At 42.7% G+C, this 25,641-nt stretch overlaps 1 protein-coding gene across 3 annotated transcripts in view; it reads left to right on the top strand.

Annotated features, from left to right (window-relative positions):
- Positions 1-25,641, top strand: part of PITPNB (phosphatidylinositol transfer protein beta) — a 184,911-nt gene that overhangs the window by 32,688 nt on the left and 126,582 nt on the right. For all 3 annotated transcript variants that reach the window (XR_004540391.1, XM_033955457.1, XM_033955456.1), the window contains exons 3-5: positions 7,849-7,994; positions 21,026-21,117; positions 24,410-24,417. Coding sequence is in view for 2 of the 3 variants with exons in the window: in XM_033955457.1 (XP_033811348.1) it covers positions 7,849-7,994; positions 21,026-21,117; positions 24,410-24,417 (246 nt within the window). In the remaining variant the exon portion in view is untranslated. The remainder of the gene's footprint in view (positions 1-7,848; positions 7,995-21,025; positions 21,118-24,409; positions 24,418-25,641) is intronic.

Genomic DNA, 25,641 nt, shown 5'->3' with positions numbered 1-25,641 from the left:
ACTGCTTCTGGGTGCAGGTAAGTAGAATAGTTTTGCTGCCTTTTTCTGAATCACATGTGACAGAATGGCATTGGAACGTATCACATTCATTCCTGTGCTTACCTGCATGGTAGAGAAGTGAAACCTTTGTGTTACCTGTTGTTTCTTCTTTGTCTTCATTTGCCTAAGATCACTGTTGGGGATAGATTTTTGCATATTCAGTTACTGTACATGAACACGGAATTAGCAGCAGCCAAGGATGTATTCTCTCTAACTTTAGTCAACAAAAGTCATTCTCTAGTGTCGGTTAATTATATTTGATGCTGTGTTCTTAGCTTACATTAACAGTAATAGAATTAAGTTAGAGAGTATTTTCTTTGTGTCAGCGGGGAGGGCTTTGATAGAAGCTCCAGTGACAGGACGGTTAGGAAAGGCTGGAGTGGGCTTAGCAGTGGGAACCTAAAGACAGAAATGGATGGAATTCTATGGTCTATTACCCAGAAATATTAAAGAAAAGACAATTTAATCAGGAACATACTATATAATGAGTGTGCCTATTGGGCAAACTGGATGGCCCATTCAGGCTATCTGCTTTCATTTACTATGTTAGCGTTCTGCACAAATGGTTAACCCTTCCTACCAGCAGGTGGAGGTAGAGAAAAAAAAACCAGTTCTACTAGTGACATCACTAGATAAGCTGTGGTGCCCCCTGGAAGATTCCCATGTTTTTCAGCAGGCAGTAGGTTGCTATTTGGTGCCCGCCTGTCCCTGTCCTAGCTCCCTGCTTTGCTGGTCATGTCTGCGCAACATGGTAGAGCCAAAAGGCTGCTCCTAGGCTTACAGATTTGCTCTGTGCTTAGTCGAGTGTAAAGGTTGTCTTCGCAGCTCCCTTGATAGTGCTACTGGTAGTGGCTATAGGTTTGGTCTCTTGGGATCTGGCCTTGGGGTGTAGGTCCCTGTTCTCCCCCCTTCCCCGCCTTTCCCGGAACCCATTTTGGGGGTCAACACTTCCGTGCTCCCCTGCAACCCCAGATTTCATCTCTTTTTTTTTTAAAACCTGTTAGCTCTTTCTTATATTAGGGAATAGAACTTATGTTTGCTTCATCCATGCAGCTTTCAGAGCTCTTTAAAAAGCAGCGCAGAACTTGATTGGGGGAAGTCCTTTTTACTTGCAAGTGCGGGATATCCCAAATTAGCACCCAAGGAGAACCCAGGGAGCATCGGTGCTGCCAGGACTTCAGGCTGAAGGAATCTCCCCCCCTCCTCCGAATCACGGCAGGTACCCCTGCCATTGGCAAGATGAGACAGGCCAGAGAGAGTCATGGGCCTGTGTGTGTGTCTGCCATATGGTAGAGCATGCTGGCTGGCAAATACTGTGTGGCCTTCAGAGCCAGCAGCTAAGCAAGGATAATGAATTATTTCTATAGTGTGTAAATATGAACTATGTCTTTCTCTCAGTGAGCATTTTTCATGTGCTGTTCCCTTCCCCTCTTCAGCTAGCTAGAATGGATACATTGCTCTGTCACAGAATGCCTGCCTCATAGATTTGCAGATAGATTTCTCTATTCCCTCAGATTAGGAGACCAAATCTCGTTTTGTGGTGGGCTTTTTCATACCGGCTCATCTCAGGTCTTTCTGCAGGGGGTCAGCCTGGTGGGGTGCTACTGTTTTGTTTTGTCTCCAGAGCTTGACTCAGATGGTTAAGCAGGCCCTTCACAGGACCTATTATGGCACTAATCTTGGCCTTTACCCTAACCCTCATCTTGGAGGAGGGACCCATTTTGGGGTCTTAGCGCCATAGAACGTATCTGGTCATTCTGCAGAACCAGAGGAAAAGAGGTCTCATGTTCAACATTTTCAGAGAGAGGTGTTATCTCATCTCATTGATAAGGTGACTTCTTCTATGATCATAGTTTGGACCACAGGTTCAGATCTTGTGGAGGGGGGGACCCTTTGTTGGAGGGGCTCACAGGATCTTCCAAGCATTTTTCTCTGCAAACAGCCCTTGCTGGCAGAGTGGGAAGTACTGGGTGGACCTCTCCAAGGCTCTAGCTTACTAGTTCACCTACATACTTTTGATCCTGAGGAGGTGGCAAAGTATCGGTTGTTCCTCAAGCTTAATGCCCTTAGTTATGGTGAGAATTTGCAGGAGCCTGTAAGGAAACCACTCAGCACCGCCAAATCGCGCGCCTGCTCGTGCTGCTCAGCGGCCGAAGAAACTAGCGGCAGCCAGTTAGCAGCGGGGCAGGAACTCTTGACAGTTTGCTCCTGCCCACTGCACCTTCACCGGGGATCAGCAATAGAGGTATGAGGCTAGGGCAGGGAAGGGGACATGGTGCAGAACCTGGCAGCGGTGGCGGCCTGCAATAATTTTGGCAGGGGGTGCATTGTTGGCTCAAATATAAACCGGGACCCCCAATCCTGGTTTATATTCAAGTATATAAGGTAATGAGAGAAAACCAACATGAATTTAGTCAGGGGAAATCTTGCCTCACCATTCAGCTTTATTTCTTTGAAGAAGTGAATGAACATGTGGATAAAGGTAAACCGGTTGATATTGTGTATTTGGATTGTCAAAAGGCATTTGACAAAGTACCTCATGAAAGACTTCTGAGGAAATTAGAGTCATGAGATAAGAGGCAATGTGCTATTATGGATTAAGAACTTCTTGGAAGACAGAAAACAGAGTAGGTTTAAATGGTCAATATTCTCAATTGAGAAGGGTAAATATTGGGGTTCCTCAAGGGTTTGTGTTGGGACCACTGATTTTTAATATATTTATCAATGATCTAGAGATGGGAATAACTAGTTAACTAGTGAGATAATTTAATTTGCTGATGACAAAGTTGTTAAATCACATGAGGATTGTGAAAAATTGCAAGTGGACTTTGGGAGACTGGGTGTCAAAATGAGAAGTTCATAAGTCATTATTGAGAAGTCCTTTAGAAATCCACTGCTTATTCCTAGGATAAGCAGCATAAAATCTGTTTTACTACTTGGGACCTGTGTTGGCCACTATTTGAAACAGGATGCTGGGCTTGATTGACCTTCGGTCTGTTCCAGTATGGCAGTTCTTATGTTCTTATTGGACCTTTAGATATCGGCTCCCAAAGTACATGATTTGGGAGAGGGGGTAAGTCTATCATGTATCAACAAAGATGGAATTTGGAATAATTTTGCCTGATCACTTAAACAGTGTGTTGGCTAATGCCAGAGGAATGCTAGCTTGCATAGGGAGAGGTATAACAGTGGGGAAAAAATAAATGTTATGACTCTCTCTAATCTAATCTTTGGTTTATATACCGGGTCATCTCCCAGTGGAGCTCAACTTGGTTCATATATAATTATGACTAGCCTTAAGCTTGATATGTACGTTCCTCATCGGTTCAGTTTATAAAGTGCATTCTCTATAGAGTTTGTTTATTAAATAGTTAAATGATTATTTTTCATTAACTTTCAAAAAGCTTGTAAAAATACTTAGCTTTAAACTGTAGTCCAACAAATCGGGATTATCTTGATGACATGTTTCGACAGAGCTTTTTCACAGGCACAATCCCTTTTATTTCTCCCATCAGCTTTTTAGACCACTTCTAGCCATCCTGTTGATTGGTAGAAATATGTTTCTACAGTACAGAAAATTGTATACTACATCTGTTAAGACTTAGATGTCTTTTGGAATATTTTAGCTCATGCCGCTCAATCTCGGGGCCCTTTCTTAATTCTTTCATTAGATGCCGAAAAGACATTTGATAGGATTGAGTGGGCCTACCTTTTCCCCACTGTATCTTGGTTTGTGTTTGATAAAAAAATTTAAATACACGATTAAAGTTCTTTATAACAATCCACAAGCTTCTATTATGGCTAATGGTGTATTATCTGATTTCTTTCCCCTTAAAAGAGGTATGAAACAAGGATGTCCACTTTCTCCTCTTCTATTTAACCTAGTTCTTGAACCCCTAACTATAGCATTTAGGGCAAATCAATCTATCAGGGGGGTGTCTATTAAAGATTCCTCTTTTAAGCTCTCTATATATGCAGATGATATTCTCGTCTATACCTCATTAGATTCCATTCCACACATTTTAACTTGTATTGGGGAATTTTCAATATTCTCTGGATTCAAGATTAATTGGTGTAAGTCAGCACTTCTCCCATTGATCCGTATGTACGTAAACATCACATCTCAAAGTATCCTTTTAAATGGGAACCGGATAAGATTAAATATTTGGGCATTTGGTCTAGTTCCTCTGTAAATAAAACACTGACTTTAAATTCCAAATTCATCATTGAGTTAACAACAACCATCTTACAATCCTAGTCTCCCCTTTTTCTTTCCTGGTGGGGAAGAGCTGAAGCCATTAACATGGTTTTAGCACCCAAACTAAATTACATTTTCAATATGATTCCTATTCCTTTCCCAGAGTCTTTATATAAGAAGGTAGACAGTCTAATTAACAAATTTATATGGAAATCTAAACCTCCCAGGATAGCGCTATACAAATTAAAATTGCCTAAACTTACCAGATTTCAAAAGATACCACTTAGCTTTTAGACTCACCCAAAGTCTGTGCTGGTTTCAAAATCTGGATGATTGGAATACTCCAAGGTGGTTGGTACTTGAGAAATTACTAATTTCTCCTATGCTTATACATTTACTTCCTTTTATGGATAAGTATCCTTATTCAAACTCTAAGGGCTCCTTTTATCAAGGCGCGCTACGGGGGTTAGCGCGTCGGACATTACATCACGCGCTAACCCCTGCGGCAAGCCAAAAAACTAACGCCTTGTCAATGGAGGTGTTAGTGACTAGCGTGGCAGACGGTTTAACATGCGGTATTCTGTGCATTAAACCCCTGCCGCGCCTTGATAAAAGGACCCCTAGGAATCGTAAAATCTTCAGCTTCAATCATATTTACATTTTATAAGACCATGAACGACACCAATATAGATTGGGACCATTGAATCTCATTAAGGAGACCTGTCTATCAAAGAATATATGGGCTCTATCTCAAGTAACCTTTCAGGGTGAAATTATGTCGTTAAATAACTTTATTAATAATTCCTAAATAAAATATTAAATAGATATTAATTTATGAATTATTACTGAAGTAATCAATGAAGTAATGCAATATAGTGATAAAAGAATTTGCCTCCGCTGGGTCAGACCAAGGGTCCATCGAGCCCAGTGGTCCGCTCCCATGGCGGCCCATCAGGTCCATGACCCATATGTGATCTTTTCTCTGATAGTTGAAATAAAGATAGGGAGGACGGGTTCAAGCCTGTGATGTCAGCAGGAGTAAAGAGAGAAATCTCTTTTTTTCTCATGGAAGAAATTCCAGTGGTTGAGATAATTACTCCGTTATCTGAGGCTTTAAACAAGAGATTTCCACAATTTAGCTTAATTCTCAATGATTGTGAGGTTTTATATTTAACTATTTGTTTAACCATTTATTCCCTTGATCTATTGTGGGATTACTAATCGCTCATGTTCTGCCAAACATAAAGTTCTTTGCGGAACATAAGATATAAGATAACGTAATAAATTGGTTCATTTGTTTATTTAGCTTAAAAACCAATAATAGTATTTTATATATAATCCAAAGTGAAATTGGAAACCAATGAGATTTTTTGAATAATGAAGTAATATGATCAAATTTCTTTGCATTATAGATTAATCCTAAAGCAGTATTTTGAATATTTTGCAATCTTTTAAGATCTTTGTCCATCTCCTTTAAACAAGAAGTTACAATAATCTAGTTGCTGAATCACAAGTGTGTTAAAATGTTTAATGAAGATGAGCGCATCAAACAAAGTTTATAAAATGTAGACTTAATGATATTTAAAAATATGTAAATTAAGAGAGTTCAGCATCAAAAGTCATACCTAATATACAAACTGAATTTACTTTGGAAACCAACTTTTTTCCAAGTACTAAAGCAATAATTGGTTCACGTTTTCCTTTTGGGTGAAAGATAATCAATTTTGATTTATCTGGATTTAATTTCAACTTCTGATTTACTAACCAGGTAGTAATAAAAGCCAACTTATTAATTCCTTCTAATTCTGAGACCAATGCAGTATCTAAAGTATAAAGAATCTGGATATTGTCAGTTTGATAAGTTTTATTTTGTTACCATTCCATTCCTGGCATCAGACCATTTTGAGCTGCTTAAGTACACCAGCTGAATTCTAAGTTTGATTGTACTGTCCCCTTTTTACCTCTCTCTGGGTATTGAAGGTTGGATTGTCATATCCCCAACACAGTACCTGTGACTTTTAACAGGATATCGAAGAGGTTTTCCATTGCTATCTATAACGCACAGCATCCAGTCTTCCCTGATAGTCCTCTGTCTATGTATTAATCAAAAAGTTATTATGTCCAGAGACCATAATTATTAAGTTTGGGCTGTCCCTGGCTAGTGATGCTGATTATAAATTATAAGAAAAGTTGATATGAATAATGTATATGGAGACTCAGATTTTGTTCTTCCCCCATGTGAAGAACTTTTGCGCATCACAGAAGAGCGGGACTTGAGTGTGATTGTTTGTGATGATCTTAAGGTGGCCAAACAGGTTGAAAAGGTGATGGCGAAATCTAGAAGGATGCTAGGTTGCATAGGGAGAGGTATGGCCAGTAGGAAAAAGGAGGTATTGATGCCCTTGTATATGACTCTGGTGAGACCTCATTTAGAACATTGTGTACAATTCTTGAGGCTGCACCTTCAAAAAGATATTAAAAGGATGGGGTTGGTCCAGAGGAAGGCTACTAAAATGGTGCGTGATCTTTATCATAAGGCATATAGGGACAGACTTAAAGATCTCAATTTGTATTCTTTAGAGCAGGGATCTCAAAGTCCCTCCTTGAGGGCCGCAATCCAGTTGGGTTTTTAGGATTTCCCCAATGAATATGCATTGAAAGCAGTGCATGCACATAGATCTCATGCATATTCATTGGGGAAATTCTGAAAACCCGACTGGTTCCGGCCCTCGAGGAGGGACTTTGAGACCCGTACTTTAGAGGAAAGGCAGGAGAGGGGAGATGTGATAGAGACATTTAAATACCTATGTGGTGTAAATGTGCATAAGTGGAGTCTCTTTCAATTGAAAGAAAGCTCTGGAATAAGAGGGCATAGGATGAAGTTAAGAGGTGATAGGCTCAGGAGTAATCAAAGGAAATACTCTTTTACAGAAAGGGTGGTATATGCGTGGAACAGTCTCCCGAAACAGGTGGTGGAGACAGAGATTGTGTCTGATTTCAAGAAAGCCTGAGATAGGCATGTGATTACTGTGGATGGGCAGACTGGATGGGCCATTTGATCTTTATTTGTCATCAGGTTTCTATTGGTAATAGAGAATGCTTTGTCAATATTTTGATGAAGCAGTTGCTTGAGTATAATATAGTAAACAAGGGGAGAAAATGACCACATTGGCCCATTCAGTTGTTCTTTTGATAGGTCAGTGTGTAATTTCCACACTCTTTTATTCTCTTTTATTCTCTTTAGGTATTCTTTGCCTCTTTCCTACTACTGCCATCCATATTAGTTCCAAGCATGTCCAGGTTCTGTTCGTAAAGACCTCTTTCACTTCATGAGGAAACCATCAAACGTTTTACAAAAGTGACTTAGTTTTTGTGATATCTTTGACCACTAGTTATAATACAGTATTTGTCAGTTCTTTAACCTTGTTTGTTTTAGAAGATGTACCATGCAACTGGATTAATGACTGATGATTGTCTATTACTTTGAATTATTTTTGATTCCTGCAGTAACGATGTTTAATTTACAACTGAAGTATTACATTTTGAACAGTTTTCTTTGTTGTATTTATACTTTTTTGGGGTTATGAAAATCTCTCTTCAAATCTTCTTAGTATCAGGTTGGCCAGCTGTATTCTGTAGCAGAAGCCAGTAAGAACGAGACTGGTGGAGGAGAGGGAATTGAAGTCCTACAGAATGAGCCCTATGAAATGGATGGTGAAAAAGGGCAGTATACACACAAAATCTATCATTTAAAGAGGTGAGTCATGCCAGAACCCTTTTTCCTGTGGACAGATGTGTAGTTGTGCAATGATGGATCAGATTAACTAACCTTCCAAATGAATGCCAGCTTATCAGATCACTAGTATCGTGCAGTGTTCCATAACCTCTTATTCTGGAGCCATGGTCTCTATTTGCATTGTTGTCTGGGTCAAATGGTTTATCCCTCTCTTCAGAACTTGCAGTAAATTAAAGCCGATAAACATTTTTGTAAAAAGAAAAAAAAATCCCTATTAAGGGTGATCCAAGACACACAAGTGTGTGTGGTTTTCCCCCTAGGGCAGGGGTGTCAAAAGTCCCTCCTCAAGGGCTGCAACCCAGTTTGGTTTGCAGGATTTCCCCAATGAATTTTTCATGAGATCTAGCAGCATACAGTGACAGCAGTTCATGCAAATAGATTTCATGCATATTCATTGGGGAAATCCTGAAAACCCGGGTGGATTGCAGCCCTTGAGGAGGGACTTGGCACCCCTGCCCTAGGGGCTGTATTTGCTACCATATTACCATGTTACTGTGCTCCAGTGTGGTAGCAAAATTCAGTAACTGAAACCCTAAGAAGAGAATGGAACTACATAAAACCCACTATCCTCTATCTTGCAGTCCACATGTATGCATGGTAAAAACCCTGTCAACCGTGTGTGTGTTAGTACCAGCAATATCTGTTAGGAAAATGTATTCCTATTTTAATGTCATGAAATTAAAATGATGGACAGAACCTGTTCTTTATGATGCCAGTGTATGTATTTTGTTATCTATTGATTTATGTGAGCCAGATGATCTTGTAAGTAAACCTGAAGAAAAATTATACAGTGTAAAATAGTTATTTTTGCACATTTTTACAGAATTCTAATCTAAGTTTTATATATCATTATTAATCCCCCCAAAGGGTCCAAAATGGTTTGCAGAAACCATAATCAATACCATACAACAGATTCACTGTCAAATATTTACAGGAAGGTGACAATAGTTTAATTTCAAGTTAAAAATTCTGAAATAGTTCTTTTTGAGATTTTGTTAATGTTCATACTTTACTCATTCAAAAAACAACCTAGGGTTGATTACAAAAATGTATTTATAAATTGTTGCTTCAGAGCCAAAGTTTGGTATGTGCAATTTTTGCGTGAAATGAAGAAACCAACATACAACTAAAAACAAAAATTACATTTTCATTTTTGAAACACCATATCCACCCTAAAGATTACCCCATCAGAGACGCTCTAGCTAAACAGCCACACCTTCACTCTTTTCCTGAGGACAGATAGCTCTGTTCCAATGGTAGCCTTAGCAAAATTAAATTCTATTCTGGGCGAGTGTGAGTTAATGTCCCTGTCCTGATGCTGGAAGGCTGTCTGGTAAGGTTTGCCTCTTTGATGATTACTAAAATCTGCAATATGGTCGACACCCCTGATGGTGTGGATAACATGAGGAAGGACCTAGCAAAGCTTCAAGAATGGTCCGGAATTTGGCAGCTAAGATTTAATGCTAAGAAATGCAAGGTTGTGCATTTGGGCTGAGCAAATGGTACTATTTAAGGGGTGAAGAACTTTATGCACAAAAGAGAAGCATGACTTGCATATGATAGTATGTGATGATCTTAAGTTGTCAATAAAAAAGCTATTTAGGAGAATACTCAAATTAAATACCGAATTCCCAAAACCTAACAGTAATATATGCTGGAATTCAAAAAACTATTTGTTTTTTGTTATTTTGTTTTAAGTTTTGTTTAGTTTTTTGAATTCCAGCATATATTACTGTTACGATCTTAAGTTGGCCAGACAGGTAGAAAAAGCAACAGCAAAAGCTAGAAAGATGCTTGGGTGCTTAGGGAGGGTTCATAGACAGTGGAGTTCAAGACGTCAGCGCGTTGACAATCCAGCGGCGACAATTCGGCGCAAGACGTCAGCGCGTGGGGGAAAAAGTAATTTTTAAAGAGCTCCAATGGGGGGTTTGGGGTGGCAACCCCCCCCCACACACACACACTTTATTGGTTAGTGTTCGCGCTGCTGTTGGAGGGGGGTTCAGGGGGTTGGAAACCTCCATTATAGCGAAAACGGAACTTTTTCTGATTTATTTTCGGGAAAAGTTCAGTTTTCTCTATAATGTGGGGGGTTTCACCCCCCCCCCCCCCCGCAATGGCAGCGCAAACACTAACCAATAAAGTGGGGGGGGGGTTGCCACCCCAAACCCCCAGTCGGAGCTCTTTAAAAATTATTTTTTCCCCCGCGCGCTTCTGTCTTCCGCCGAATTGTCTGTGCTAGATTGTCGGCGCGCTGGCGTCTGGCGCGTGATTATCCCGTCACCCTTAGGGAGTGGAATAGCAAGGAAGAAAAAGGAGGTAATGATGCCCCTGTATAAGAGACTAGTGAGATAACTTTTATATTGTGTACAATTCTGGAGACCCCACCTTCAAAAAGATATAAACAGTATGGAGTCGATCCAGAGAAAGGCTTCTAAAATGGTCAGTGGTCTTTGTCATAAAGCTTCATAGTTTATTTAAAATTTGATTACACCCCTATCAAAGTTCTAGGCGAGAGTACAATATTAATAAAAATAGGGGTACAATAATTTAAGACTAAGACGTCTACAGACTAAGGACAAACCATACTGATTATACGTGGGAAGGGGGAAGGAACTACAAGAAAGTCAAGAAAGAAAACATATAAGGAACAAACAAAAAAAAGACTGTAAGGGGTGAGCAGCGCATTTGGAAAGGGTACCTGGCGCTCTTAGGCATCTTTGAACAGAAAAGGATATATATAGGGAGGGGACATACTAAAATTCAATGCAAAGAAATGCAGAGTAAAGCATTTGGGGATTAATAATAGGAAGGAACCGTATATGCTGGGAGGAGAGAAGCTGATATGCACGGACGGGGAGAGGGACCTTGGGGTGATAGTGTCCGAAGATCTAAAGGCGAAAAAACAGTGTGACAAGGCAGTGGCTGCTGCCAGAAGGATTCTGGGCTGTATAAAGAGAGGCGTAGTCAGTAGAAGGAAGAAGGTGTTGATGCCCCTGTACAGGTCATTGGTGAGGCCCCACTTGGAGTATTGTGTTCAGTTTTGGAGACCGTATCTGGCGAAAGACGTAAGAAGACTTGAGGCGGTCCAGAGGAGGGCGACGAAAATGATAGGAGGCTTGCGCCAGAAGACGTATGAGGAGAGACTGGAAGCCCTGAATATGTATACCCTAGAGGAAAGGAGAGACAGGGGAGATATGATTCAGACGTTCAAATACTTAAAGGGTATTAACGTAGAACAAAATCTTTTCCAGAGAAAGGAAAATGGTAAAACCAGAGGACATAATTTGAGGTTGAGGGGTGGTAGATTCAGGGGCAATGTTAGGAAATTCTACTTTACAGAGAGGGTGGTGGATGCCTGGAATGCGCTCCCGAGAGAGGTGGTGGAGAGTAAAACTGTGACTGAGTTCAAAGAAGCGTGGGATGAACACAGAAGATTTAGAATCAGAAAATAATATTAAAGATTGAACTAGGCCAGTTACTGGGCAGACTTGTACGGTCTGTGTCTGTGCATGGCCGTTTGGAGGAGGATGGGCAGGGGAGGGCTTCAATGGCTGGGAGGGTGTAGATGGGCTGGAGTAAGTCTTAACAGAGATTTCGGCAGTTGGAACCCAAGCACAGTACCGGGAAAAGCTTTGGATTCTCGCCCAGAAATAGCTAAGAAGAAAAAAAAAAAAAAATTTAAATTGAATCAGGTTGGGCAGACTGGATGGACCATTCGGGTCTTTATCTGCCGTCATCTACTATGTTACTATGTTACTATGTTACTTAAAGATCTCTAATATGTACGTTGGAGGAATGGTGGGAGAGGAGAGATTAGTAACAGTAAATGACGACAGATAAAGGACCTGAACTGTCCGTCCAGTCTGCCCTGTAACTACATGCGTTACAATTTAATGACTGAATTTTTTTTTCTTTTGTTTCTTCTGGGCCACAAACCTTAGAAGTCCACCTTACTGTCCTTAGGTATTTAAACGTTTCAGTAGTTGGAACATATCTGGCATAAATGCACATGAGGCGAGTCTCATTCAATTGAGAGCAAACTCTGGAATGAGAGGGCATAGGATGAAGGTAAAAGGAGACCAAAAAATAACCTCAGAATATTCTTTTTCATAGAAAGGGTGAATAATGCTTGTAACAGCCTCCCAGTGGAGGTGGTAGAGATGTCAAATGTATCCTAATTCAAGAAAGCTCTAAGGGAGAGAACGGGATAGTAGATGGCATGGATAGTCTGCCTTCATTTTTCTATTTTTAGTAGGCCCTGGTATTTGAAATAGAGCTTTTAGGAAAGGATCAAGGCTTTCAAAGGTTTATACTCTCAAACAAGTAGCTAAGTCATTGGAGACACCATCTACAATGCTTTAAAAACTAAACAAATGATTTTAAGACAAATAGTAGGTCATTGGTAACCAGTGCAGTTGGATGAATACCAAGATCACATGTTTGTCTTTTCAATTTCAGAACAAACATTGACACCCAGCATTACAAATATTTAGGATAGATTTTTTTCTGTAGTCATTTAAGGACTTAAAAATCTTTTACTGGTTTTATATGCCTAGATTACTTATTTTTTTGGTTCATCTGGGTGCTTATACTCAATTTTTTTTTTACTGGATATCTCTTTGTATTGGCATGAATCTGTGTATGTATACTGTATATATATATATATATATATATATATATATATATATATCCAGAAATTTAAAAAAAAAATACTGATATCCAGTAGAAACAAATTGAATAAAAACATCCAGATGAACCAAAGAATATGTAAACTGGGCATGTAAAATCAATAAAAGATTGAGTTTGATTTGGGAATAGAAGAAATACTATCCAATTATTTATGTTATATACTCGAATATAAGACAATCCAAATATTAGTCGAGGGTACCCTTTTTCCCCACAAAAAGGAGGATAAAAATGGTTGACTTGAATATAAGCTGGGGGGGGAGATTTAATATTCATGTGCCCTACCCAGCCCCCCCTCACTGCCTGCCAGGCTCTGCACCCAGTCCTCCTCATTCCCTGTCCCTCGCCCTACCCTGTACCCTGTCTCCCCTCTCTCCCAGTGCCCTTAGGCCTCCACCAGGCCTGCCGTATGAGCTGGTGGTCAAGTGGTGGTCTGGGATAGGAGGGATCCTTCTTGTCCTGTCTGCCTCTGACAATTTTTTTGCTTCCCACTGCGTACCTTTTTTGAATCCCTGGTGGTCCAGCAGTGTACAGGGCAGGAGCGAGCTTTCTGGGCTCCTGCCTCATGCTGAGCCCCTCCCTGAAAGGCTGCCTCAAGTTCTTGTGGCCCAGTGGTGTACCGAGCATGAGCGAGCTTTTTGCGCTCCTGCCCGGACTGGAGTCGCTCCCTGAATGGCTGCTGCAAATTCTCTCAAGTCCCGTGAGAACTTGCAGCAGCCATTCAGCGAGCGGCTCTGCGACGGGCAGGAGCACAGAAAGCTCACTCCTGCCCAGTATACCGCTGGACCACAGGAACTCACAGCAGCCATTCAGAGGGGCTCAGCACAGGGCAGGAGCGTGGAAAGCTCGCTCCTGCCCTGTACACTGCTGGACCACCAGGGATTCAAAAAGGGAGACAAGAGAGGGGGGCAACAAAAATTGTCAGAGTCCACCAGACAGGAGATGGGAGGTTTCCCTTCTCTCTTGGCCCACCAGGTCATACAGCAGGCCTGGCGGAAACCTGCAACAAGTCCAGGAGGGGGTGGGTGGGCGCTGACTCAAATATAAGACGAGACCCCCATTATTGAGCCATTTTGTTTGGCCCAAAAATCTCATCTTATATTTGAGTATACAGTAGTATACTGGACGTCCTTCTGGGGAAAGAGCAAGCTCTACCGGCGGGACGGCCTGCACCTGAGCACAGCGGGAACTAGACTACTGGCAGCCAATGTGAGGAAGGAGATCGAGAGGGCTTTAAACTGAGGAGAGGAGGAAAGCCGACAGCTGATCTGATGTTGACGCTTCGGACAACAGTATCCAGAACAGATGCTGAACGGGCTGATTGCAGGGAGGAAGCAGAGGGACCGGAGGATCTTATGATCAGACAGCGAGGGAAACATCAGGTAAAGGGAGCTTGCTGGGAGAAGACTAAGGGGCATGGAGACACAGGGGGACTGGGTGGCACGAGGGCGAAAGCTGAGGGCAATATAGAGGTACCACAAGGCGAGGGGGATCAAACAGAGGCTCAAGGGATGATAGCCCAGGAGGGGGCCGGTAGGGCTAGAAAACCCAGAGGAAAAGCGGGGAAGTGGGGTGGCGGGAATGTGGGGAAGCTGAAAGCTAAGAGGGTAAAGGCTGAGGGCAAAGCAGAAGCACAGGGAACGGGAGAACTGCCCGAAATCCAAGGGCAGGCGGCCCAGGTAAATGCAGAGGTGGAGGAAAAACGACGGGACCTGCGGTGCTTATACGCAAATGCAAGAAGCCTCATGGCCAAGATGGGTGAACTAGAAGTCGTGGCCAAGGGGGAGGACCTAGATATAATTGGAATTACAGAAACCTGGTGGACAGAGGAAAATCAATGGGATGTGGCGCTGCCAGGGTACAAGCTCTACAGGAGGGACAGGACCCACAAGAAGGGGGGAGGCATAGCACTATATATAAAGGACTCTATCCACTCGGTCGGGATGGATATGGCAACAAAGGCAGAGGGGCTGGAATCGCTATGGGTCAAATTGCCGGGAAACAAGGGTGCAGGCATAAAACTGGGGCTGTACTATCGCCCACCTGGTACGCCAGAAGGAGTCGGACACGACTTGGAAGCGGAATTGAGACAGGAATGCAGGACTGGAAGTGTAACAGTGATGGGGGACTTCAACTACCCGGGAATAGACTGGAGTACGGGTCACTCCAACTGCACTAGGGAAACAGGATTTGTAGAAGCTGTGAGGGACTGCTTCATGGAGCAACTAGTCAAAGAACCGACGCGAGGGGGTGCTACTCTTGACCTCATCCTAAACGGATTAGGGGGGCCTGCAAGAGGGGTAGAAGTGGGAGGACCACTAGGCAACAGTGATCACAATGCGATCAGATTCACATTAGAAAGGGGGACACCCATAGTAAGGAGGACCGCAACAACTGCGCTCAACTTCAAGAAAGGGAACTATGTTGCTATGAGGGAAATGGTGGGGAGGAAGCTCAGAAACATCTTTAGGATGGAGACTGTGGGAAGCGCCTGGACCCTATTCAGGGACACCCTGCAGGAAGCACAAAGAATGTACGTTCCCAGTTTCAGGAAAGGCTGCAAGAACAAGCGATCAAAGGACCCGGTTTGGATGTCAACTGAAGTAAAGAGGGCAATAAATGACAAAAAAGTATCCTTCCGGAGATGGAAAAAGGACCCAACGGAGGAAAATCACCAGGCGCACAGGAAATGCCAAAAGGAATGCCACCAAGAGGTTAGAAAAGCGAAAGGGGAATACGAAGAGGGGCTGGCCAGGGAGGCGAAAAACTTCAAGGCATTCTTCAGTTACGTAAAGGGGAAGCGACCAGCGAGAGAGGAGGTGGGGCCGTTGGACGATGGGGATAGGAAGGGAGTGATTAAGGAGGATAAAGAGGTAGCTGAGAGGTTGAACACGTTCTTCTCGTCGGTTTTCACGAGCGAAGACACATCTAATATACCGGACTCAGAGGAGCTCATGAGTGGGGAACAGGCCGAAAAATTGGAGCACATAGAGGTAAGTAAGGAGGATGTCCTCAAACAGATAGACAGGTTAAAATGCGGTAAATCACCGGGCCCGGACGGGATCCACCCAAGGGTTCTGAAGGAACTAAGACAAGAAATAGCGGGCACAATCCAGCATGTTTGCAACCTATCCTTGAAAACTGGTGAGGTACCAGAGGACTGGAAATTGGCGAATGTCATACCTATCTTCAAGAAGGGATCGAGGGGTGACCCCGGGAACTACAGGCTGGTGAGCCTGACTTCAATTATAGGGAAGATGGTGGAAGCTATGATCAAGGACAGCATTTGCGAGCACATCGAGAGGAATGGCCTACTAAGAACAAGCCAGCACGGATTCTGTAAGGGAAGGTCGTGCCTAACGAACCTTCTGTATTTCTTTGAGGGAATAAGCAGTCGGGTGGACAATGGGGAACCCATAGACATCATTTACCTCGATTTTCAAAAGGCTTTCGACAAGGTGCCACATGAAAAGCTGCTTAGGAAGCTGTGGAACCATGGGGTGGGAGGGGATGTGCACAGATGGATCAAGCACTGGTTGTTGGGTAGACTGCAGAGGGTCGGAGTGAAGGGCCAATATTCTGACTGGCGGGGAGTCACGAGCGGTGTGCCACAGGGATCGGTGCTGGGGCCGTTACTCTTCAACATATTTATCAATGACCTGGAAAAGGAGGCAAAGTGCGAGGTTATAAAATTTGCAGACGATACCAAACTGTGCGGTAGAGTTAGGTCAAGGGAGGAGTGTGAGGACCTGCAAAGGGACCTGGACAAGCTGGAAGACTGGGCAAACAAATGGCAAATGCGCTTTAACGTGGAAAAATGCAAGGTCATGCATATAGGGAAAAAGAACCCGTTGTTCAACTACAAATTGGGGGGGGCATTGTTGGGAGACAGCAGATTTGAGAGAGACTTGGGTGTGCTGGTGGATGCATCACTGAAGCCATCTGCACAGTGCGCAGCAGCCTCGAAAAAAGCCAACAGGATGCTGGGCATCATAAAGAGGGGCATAACAACCAGGACGCGGGAAGTCATCATGCCATTGTATCGAGCGATGGTGCGTCCACATCTGGAATACTGCGTTCAGTATTGGTCGCCACACCTCAAGAAGGACATGGCGGTACTTGAGAGAGTCCAAAGGAGAGCAACGAAACTGGTAAAAGGGCTGGAACACTGCCCATACGCCGAGAGGTTGGATAGGCTGGGGCTCTTCTCTCTGGAGAAAAGGAGGCTCAGGGGAGATATGATAGAGATCTTCAAGATCATGAGGGGCATAGAGAGGGTGGATAGGGACAGATTCTTCAGACTGAAGGGGACAACAAGTACGAGGGGGCATTCGGAGAAACTGAAGGGAGATAGGTTCAAAACAAATGCAAGGAAGTTTTTTTTCACCCAAAGGGTCGTGGACACTTGGAATGCGCTACCGGAGGAAGTGATCAGGCAGAGTACGGTACAGGGATTCAAACAGGGATTGGACGGATTCCTGAGGGATAAAGGGATCGTGGGATACTGAGAGAGGTTTCTATACCTGTGTTACTGAGAGATGTAACACAGGTATAGAAAGCTAACCAGGTAATAAGTATAGAAACCCAACAGGTCGTGCATGTGCAAGACCGGAGGGTTAGGACTACGATGGGAAGATAGGACTTCAATGAGAAACCAAGGTGGCAAGGGAGCCCCTTCTGGTGATTCAGACAGGTCGTGACCTGTTTGGGGCGCCGCGGGAGCGGACTGCCGGGCAGGATGGACCTATGGTCTGACCCGGCGGAGGCACTGCTTATGTTCTTATGTTCTTAATAAATGGCTAAATCATCACTTGTACCAGAATAAGATCAAGTATCCTTAAAAGAATTTGTATCAACAGATACTTCTCTGATTTAGTTAGAGGTTCTCTTGTTAAATCATCACTTGGTGATATAACCCTAAATCAAAGTAAAGAATCATCCGTCCATAGCAACATTGTTGTCAACATAAAAGGAAGAGGGGGGGGGGGGATAATCGCATGGCCCCGTTCATGGGTTAGGCAGTCTGTTAAGAGCAAAAAGTCTAAAGCTGCCATTAAAATCTACTATCTGCCCAATCCATAACAGAGTATGTATAGCATTGTAATGGATGATAAAGTAGGCATGGCCTGTTTTGCATTTCTAGATTTTCTTCTTTTTGAGGAGCAGAGTGATTCTGGCTCCCATCAATCAACCCTTTTTACATTGTAAATAGAAACATGTCCAGTAATGGGGTGACTAAAAAAAAATCCAAACAACATTTATCAAGATGAGCAGTGAAACTAGGATCTCATACAGCAATCCATTTAGTACCTTTTGGTTCTCCTTTCAAGATCTTTCAGAAATTTTGGTTACTTCAACACGTGACTTAGAGAAAAATCAGGCCAAATTAAATGTCTGAACCATATATTAATTGTAGAACCCTCACTAAAGTGCCTTTCTATCTAGGGCAGGGGAGGCAATTCCGGTCCTCTAGAGCCAGAGCCAGGTCAGGTTTTCAGGATATCCACAATGAATATGTATGAGATGGATTTGCATGCACTGCCTCCTTGAGATGCAAAATCTATCTCATGCATATTTATTGTGGATATCCTAAACTAAACCTTAGGTTTGTATACCGCATCTTCTCCGCAATCGTAGAGCTCGGCACGGGTTACAGGGCTAAGAAAGAAAGGAACTCCAAAGGAGGATTATAGGATTAAGTGTAAAGAAGATATAGAGGGTATTAGGGTACCAGAGAGGGGGGAGGTGTTACATTTTTGAGAAGAGCCAAGTTTTCGGATGCTTTCGGAAGAGTTGGAGGGAGCTCGAGTTTCGGAGAGGGGATGTAAGGTTATTCCAGAGCTCAGTGATTCTAAAGGGGAGGGATGTCCCTAGGTTTCCAGCATGGGATATATCCTGAAAACCTGACCTGGCTCCGGCTCTCGAGGACCGGACTAGGGCAAAAAGGTCCTTCAGTCCTAAACAAGCAAATATATTTGAATTTACAAGATCGTTAGTTCAGCTTATGAATTGCATCTACATTTGGTTAGAAGCTGACCATTTCATTTTGTGTTTATATGTCATATCAACTAGTTCAGAAATTCCTTGTTAACTTAGATTCTTGATATAATGCATTTCTTTGGCACAACCAAAGTGTTTATGTATTACACATTACATCGAGGTACTGTATTTCCATTGTTCCTAGTGGGTTTACGAGGCTTTTTTTGGTTCCTGGGACATGGAGGGTTAAGTGATGGGAGCTGCAGTGGGAATCGACCCCATTCAGTTGTGATTTTAAAAGTTTCTTTCATAAGCTATCAGAAAAATCTGATACAAGAAACCAAAGTAATTACATGCTATATTTTAAAATAGTACTTACAAGACCCTATGTACTTCAGGATTACTGACCATATGAAATAAGCCACCATAATGACCAGTGTGTGAGTAAAGCATTATTTCAGCTTCCTGCCTTTAATTCCTTCTGGAATGTTGGAGGCATGCTCAGTATTTTTCCCTCCTCCTAGGTTCTAGTAATGTTAACTGATTCCACATGGCAGGGCTAAGCTTAAGAGAAATCACACGATCAGGGTTTACACATCCCAACTCTCTAAGAATAAAAGTGGAAGAAATGAAAACATACTCTTAGTGGGGGAAAATCTGCCAGAATTATTAGTAAGAGGAAGTTTCTGGAAGTTGAACTTTTTAGAAAGATGAGAAAATGGCTTGAATAATGAACAACATTCTACAGACAGTTGACCACCATTGTTGAAAGCTGTGCCAGTACTACTGGGTAGACCGATTGTCCTTACTTGCTGTCGTCTCTTATGTCCCAATAGTAATTTTGTCAAATAAGACTTTGCCCTAGATTCACCAAACTCATCGTTCTGGATCGTTGTTGGGCAATTTTTGGCCGAGTTTTGCCAAGCGACTGATTCACTACAGATTCTTCATGCAAATGATCTGATCGGATGCACGCCCTAAAGCGCAGATTATCCTTGTTGGTTGTAGATGCGATTTGTGTATGCACTTGCTCATCGCACAAGCGAAGTCAAAATAAAGAGGGCGGGGTGGCTGCAGTTTACTTGCTGGGCCTACGAGTGGACATTTTAAAAGGAATCATTTCAATTTGTGCAGCCAGATTAAGGAACAGAACACGCTTTGTGCAGCCAGATTATGGAACAGAACACGCTTTAAACCCGTGGGTTAAAACCACGTGCTCGCACTTTGCTTTTTGTAGAATATATAAAAAGGGAGTTCGTATGCATATGTACAGTTCTATTTTTTTATTTTGATGGTTGTTTTGTACCCTCGATAACTGGGATTTCAGGGCGGCAGAGAGCAGGAGAGTTGGCAAGGACAGTAAGCGACTGGTCCTCAGCAGTCGCTTCATTTTGGATTGGCAAACCCAATCAGTGTTTCTTCTGCTTAGTGAGCCGATGGCTTCCTACTTATGCATGCCATTTCCCCTCATTTGCATGGGCGGATCAGATCGGGTGGGAGATTGATCGGGCAGAAGGTTAGTGAATCGGGTCGGGGATCGATCGCAAACTGGTCGGGACACGATCGGTGAGTTTAGTGAATCTAGGCCTTAGAGAAGGTGCAGACAAAAGCAAATATTCTCAAAATGGAAATGCAATCCCAGTGATGTTGCCTTGGTGTCATTGCCTTATCAGAGATGCAATTTTTGAAAGAAAATAAAGCTTCAATGATGAGCTCCTGGTGATAGGACACGGTTAGAAAACCAAAAAAGGTTCTCCATTGCTGTTTATATAATAAAGAGAATCATCTCAAGCACTTGTTCAAGCATCTGCAGATTTTTATTGGCTGCACATAGGGCCAGATTCTGTAAACGTCTAAATTGGCAGCCACCTACAAAAATGGGGCTGGCTGAGTGTCCCTCATGCTTAGGTGCTGTTTAAAGAATCACAGCTAATGACGCCTACCAGAAAACTTAGGTGTTTGCAATGTAGGCCAGAGTTTTACTGACCTACATTGCAGATGCCTAAGTTCGTTTGACAATCGCATCTAATGGCAGCTAAGGTCATCTTCGCCCCCTAATCACGCCTACTTAGTCACTCTTAGCCTCCTTAGATGTGGTTATGACACCTACCTTTGTAGGCATCTACCAGAACCTGTTTTGTTTTTTTTAATGAGTTTTTGCCACGACAATTAAAACCACTTAAGTTAGGCAGCGGTATGGTGTCTACCGCTGCCTAACTTACGGCACCATTTAAAGAATCTGGCCCGTGGTGTTTGGTTGCAAACATTTATAGTGTATATCTTTTAAAAGAATAATATAAAACATTTCACTTTCTTGCTCTTTGCAGTAAAGTTCCTGGGTTTGTGCGAATGTTTGCTCCAGAAGGCTCCTTGGTTTTCCATGAGAAAGCTTGGAACGCATATCCTTTTTGTAGAACAAGTAAGTTTATTAGGATTTTATAGACCGCCTATCAAGGTTTTCTAAACGGTTTTACAATCAGGTACTCAAGCATTTTCCCTATCTGTCCCGGTGAGCTCACAATCTATCTAACGTACCTGGAGCTATGGAGGATTAAGTGACTTGCCCAGGGTCACAAGGAGCAGCGCGGGGTTTGAACCCACAACCCCAGGGTGCTGAGGCTGTAGCTTCAACCACCGTGCCAAACACTCCTTTATTTGAATTAACTTTTCTTGAATTCTTACATTTTGACTTTAAAATATTTTTTGCTTGTGCCTAACATTGTTGGAGAAGGCCAAAAGAAAGGAGAAGAGGAATGATTCGCAACTGACCTACAAGTGTGAATACAAGGGGGTACCGAAAAGTTCTCATCCCAACCAACTTCTTAAATTCTGAGTGTTATTTTGCCACTGTAGTAGAAGAGAGTGTTATTTTATTTTGCAAAGGGCCAATCTGTAGAATCATAATTCTGTGGTTTTTAACATAGGGGTTCTTTTTTCAAGGCGCAGTAGGGGTTTAACGCGCGTTAAACCACCTGCCGCGCTAGTCGCTAATGCCTCCATTGACGAGGCGTTAGTTTTTTTGGCTTTCCGCGGGGGTTAGTGCGTGATTAAATGTCCGACGCGCTAACCCCGCTAGCGCACCTTGATAAATAGAGCTCATAGTTTTAGATCATTGATTGAACCTTGTCAACGAAGTGTGTGGAATTTTCCTGTGTGGAACTCCAAACCAATTGCAGTTCCTATTCCCGCAGAAGAAAACTCCCAAAGGAAATTCATGAAGTATGATGTAAACATTGAGTGACAAATGCCCATCATACTCCACAGTGAAGAAGTGATGTGCAAACTTTCAGAGTGGAGATTTTGAGACTGAAGACGCAGCAAGGTCTAGGAGGCCTCAAACGGTGTCAGCTCCTGAAATTGTTGACCACAATTGTTGATGAAACATGGTTACACTACTATGATCTTGAGACAAAGCAGTCCATGCAGTGGCAGCACTCAGGTTCTTCAAGACCAAAGAAATTCAAGACCCAAAAGTCAGCAGGAAAGATCTTGGCCACAGTGTTTAGGGATCTGGAAGGTGTTGTAATGTCCATCTTCTAAGAGGCCAAACAGTTAATGCGGTATACTTTTATAATGCGGTATCTAATATAATAAAACGGTAAGCCGCGCATGCGCACTTCCTATGCATGCATCCGTTTTCCGTGAGCTGTAGCTAGGAAGTGCGCATGCGCAGCTTACAGTCTGGCCTTCCCTGCTCTCGAGGCGAAAGGCGGTGCAAAGGCAGTGCGGAGCGGCAGCTGCTGGGAGGAGGCTGCGGCGGCTTGAGGCGAAAGTTTTATGTCTACCGCTGGCGGCCGGTGAAACCCTAATGCTGACCGAGGCTGCCTAAAGGAACAAATGCAAACCGACGCCAGCTCTCCCGTTCGGAGCCTTCTCTTCCCCCCCCCCCCACTCTGCCCTTATGACTTCCGCGTTCCCCGCTGCACCCCCCACAAGGAGGACCGAGCGCGGGTGTGGCGGGTGGGGAGCAGTACCACCGGCATCCGAGCAGGATATTTCAGAGAAGTACCAAACTGACGACTGTGGGCTAGGGAGAGGAAGAAGGAGGTAGAGAGAGATCTGCAAGGTAGAAGGAAGGGAATAGGTGAAGGGAACAAAATAGAGAGACTAGACTGGACAGACAGGGGAGGGCTGCAGGGAATGAGAAATCAAGTTTCAAGTATTTACATAAAGATGTACCATTCAGTGTCCCAGTGCTCCAGAGCAGGGGGGAAAAGGAAGGGAGGCCTACTGCAGGACAGGGTAGGTAAAAGGAAGGGAGAATGGACAGGGGGAGCAGGCAAGGGGTGGTGGTGGACAGCCAAGGAAAAAGAAAGACAGAAAGCGCAAAGGAGACACAGAGAGAGAGAAAGAATTAAAGACAGACACACACACATATATTCTAGCACCCATTAATGTAACGGGCTATAAGACTAGTACTTTTATAATGCAGTATGTTTTGTGCATGCGTAATCACTAGTGTGCACCATAAGTTTTGTTCATTATGTTCTGGTTTTGTAAAACTTTAATAAAACATTTTTGAACTGAAAAAAAGAGGCATTGAAAGAAAAAAGGAGTGGGAAGCTGTGGAAATGTATTTATTTATTCATTTATTCAATTTTCTTTGCCATTCTCCCAGGGGAGCTCAGAATAGTTTACATGAATTTATTCAGGTTCTCACCATTTTTTCCTGCCTGTCCCGGCAGGCTCACAGTCTATCTAATGTACCTAGGGCAATGGGGGGATTAGGTGACTTGCCCAGGGTCACAAGGAGCAGAGTGGGTTTGAACCCTGTAGCTTTAACCACTGTGCTACACTGCTCGCAAGGCTGGCAAAATGATGGATGTTTTGACGCAGTTGGGGTGACAGTGCATAGACCATACAAACTACTCACCAGATTTTGCTCCATCTGACAATTTTCTGTTTCTGAACCTTAAAAAGAGTTTCAAAGAGCAACAATTTTCGAGTGATTTGGAGGTGATTGCAGCAGTGGAGCAATATTTTAGTGACCAGGCATCAGAGTATTTTTGTTAGGGTTACAGAAACTTCAGATACAATGTACCAAGTGTGTTGAACTTAGCGGTGAATATGTGGAATTATGTAAGTTTCATGGCTCCACATCATTCCTTTCTTGGTTGGGCTGAGAAGTTTTCAGCACCCCCCCCCTACAACGTAATGCCTTTTAAAGCTGCTTCTCAGGGTTTTTTTTCCCCCCTCTGCTTTGAGTTTTCGTATTTTACTGGTTCAGTGTCCTACATCTCTCATTGCAAATGTGGAACTGTCAAGTGACCAGTTAGCTTGATGGACTTTTAGTCTGATCTGGTAGACTGCAGTACCTATGTACTTATTGTTAGTAAATGTTAGCTCTTGTATCATAATATACATTTTCTCTATTATAGGCTAAGTGGCCTGAGCTGCATGCTCTGGCATTTAAGAGAGGAAATAGGGGAGATATTGCTTTTAAGAACTTAAATTTAAAATAAATTATATTTAAGGTTTTGTTTTTTTTTTAATTAAAGATGTAATCTGAGAAACATGGTGCACTGAGTATAACTGTTTTAATTTTCCCCTGGATTTCATTATTGATAAACTAGTAAAAATTTTTATATTAAAAAATTGTTCTTCTGTTATGACAAAAGGGGGGAGGGTCAATGTTTCTGTAAATCTATATACATTAACTTAATTTTCTTTCCTCTTTAATTTTGTCTGTTTTGCTGTCCATTCACCGGCAGTTGTAACGGTAAGTAATTTATCATTTGTCTTGCAGTATATTGAAACTTATTGATTATAACTATTAGTAGTTTTAATATTGAGAGTAGTGGGGGTAATAGGGTTAAAATATTGGCTAGTTTTGGGTTAAGTATGGACATTTTATAATCTCATCTATACAAAATAAAAGAACTAGATGTAGACAACAGTATAGGATTGGTAGGCCAGTGCTAAAATGAACAGCTTTGCCAGTCTAGAAACCAGAATAATATGTTCTTCATGCCTTGACCTGATTTGCACTTAAGCACAGACCTCTACTGGAAGGCTCCACGCCTGCGCAGAGCACCTTGGAGGTGCCGGACAAGATATGGAAGACAGCAGCCACATGGGGAAGGGAAAGAGGAAAAGATGCTGATCAGGGGAGGGATCGGGAGTTGAGACGGGGAAGGAAGTGCTGAACCCATGGATCAGTTTGCTTATAGGTCACCTTCTTCTCTTTTTAATTTTCAAATTAGTCATAAATTTTGTGACCTATACACAAGTATATACAGTATTTTAAATTAGGTAGCTTTTGCATTTAATTATTTGCCTTTCCAAACCTGTACTGAATTGTCAGATACGTTAGGTTAATTCCCCGGAGAAGGATTAGAATCTTAAGTTGGTACCTAGGGCAACAGAGGGCAGATAAGGATCAGTGGGGGAGATACAGGATCTGAATCTTGGCTTCTGTAGTTCTTATCCTGCTAGAACCACTCATTAATGGCAAAAAAATGGTATTTGCAATTGGTCTTAGAGAAAACTGGAGTCTTCATAGGTTGTAATATCTTTTTAAATGACCTTTAAGAATGAGGTTTCCTGATAAATACTTAGTAGTGGAAGATTTTTCCAGAAAATGGAAAATATGAAGTTAATGATTCTTAGAATAAGTTTTCTGGTTGCCGTTACCTGATGTTTAAATATTTCAAGCTTTAAATTAGAGAATGACACTTGAGTAACTTACTTTACTAACGCGCCGCAAAGGTAAGGGAGAGCGAGGAGGATTCTCGGGCTGCGCGAGGAGGTGCTGAAGGGCAGTGAGGTGGCGAGAGGGAAGTGGTGGTGGGGAGAAGGCGCTGGAAGGGAAATGGGGAAGACGAGTGGGCAGAAGATGCTGGAAGGGAAATGGGGAAGACAAGAGTGAGCAGAAGACGCTGGAAGGGAAATGGGGAAGACAAGAGTGGGCAGAAGACAGAGATGCCAGACTATGAAGGGAGCG

This window comes from Geotrypetes seraphini, chromosome 8, assembly GCF_902459505.1.
Source record: "Geotrypetes seraphini chromosome 8, aGeoSer1.1, whole genome shotgun sequence".
Classification (NCBI taxonomy): Eukaryota; Metazoa; Chordata; class Amphibia; order Gymnophiona; family Dermophiidae; genus Geotrypetes; species Geotrypetes seraphini.
The sequence above is the reverse complement of the archived record's forward strand: the minus strand, read 5'-3'. Positions and strand labels throughout refer to the sequence as shown.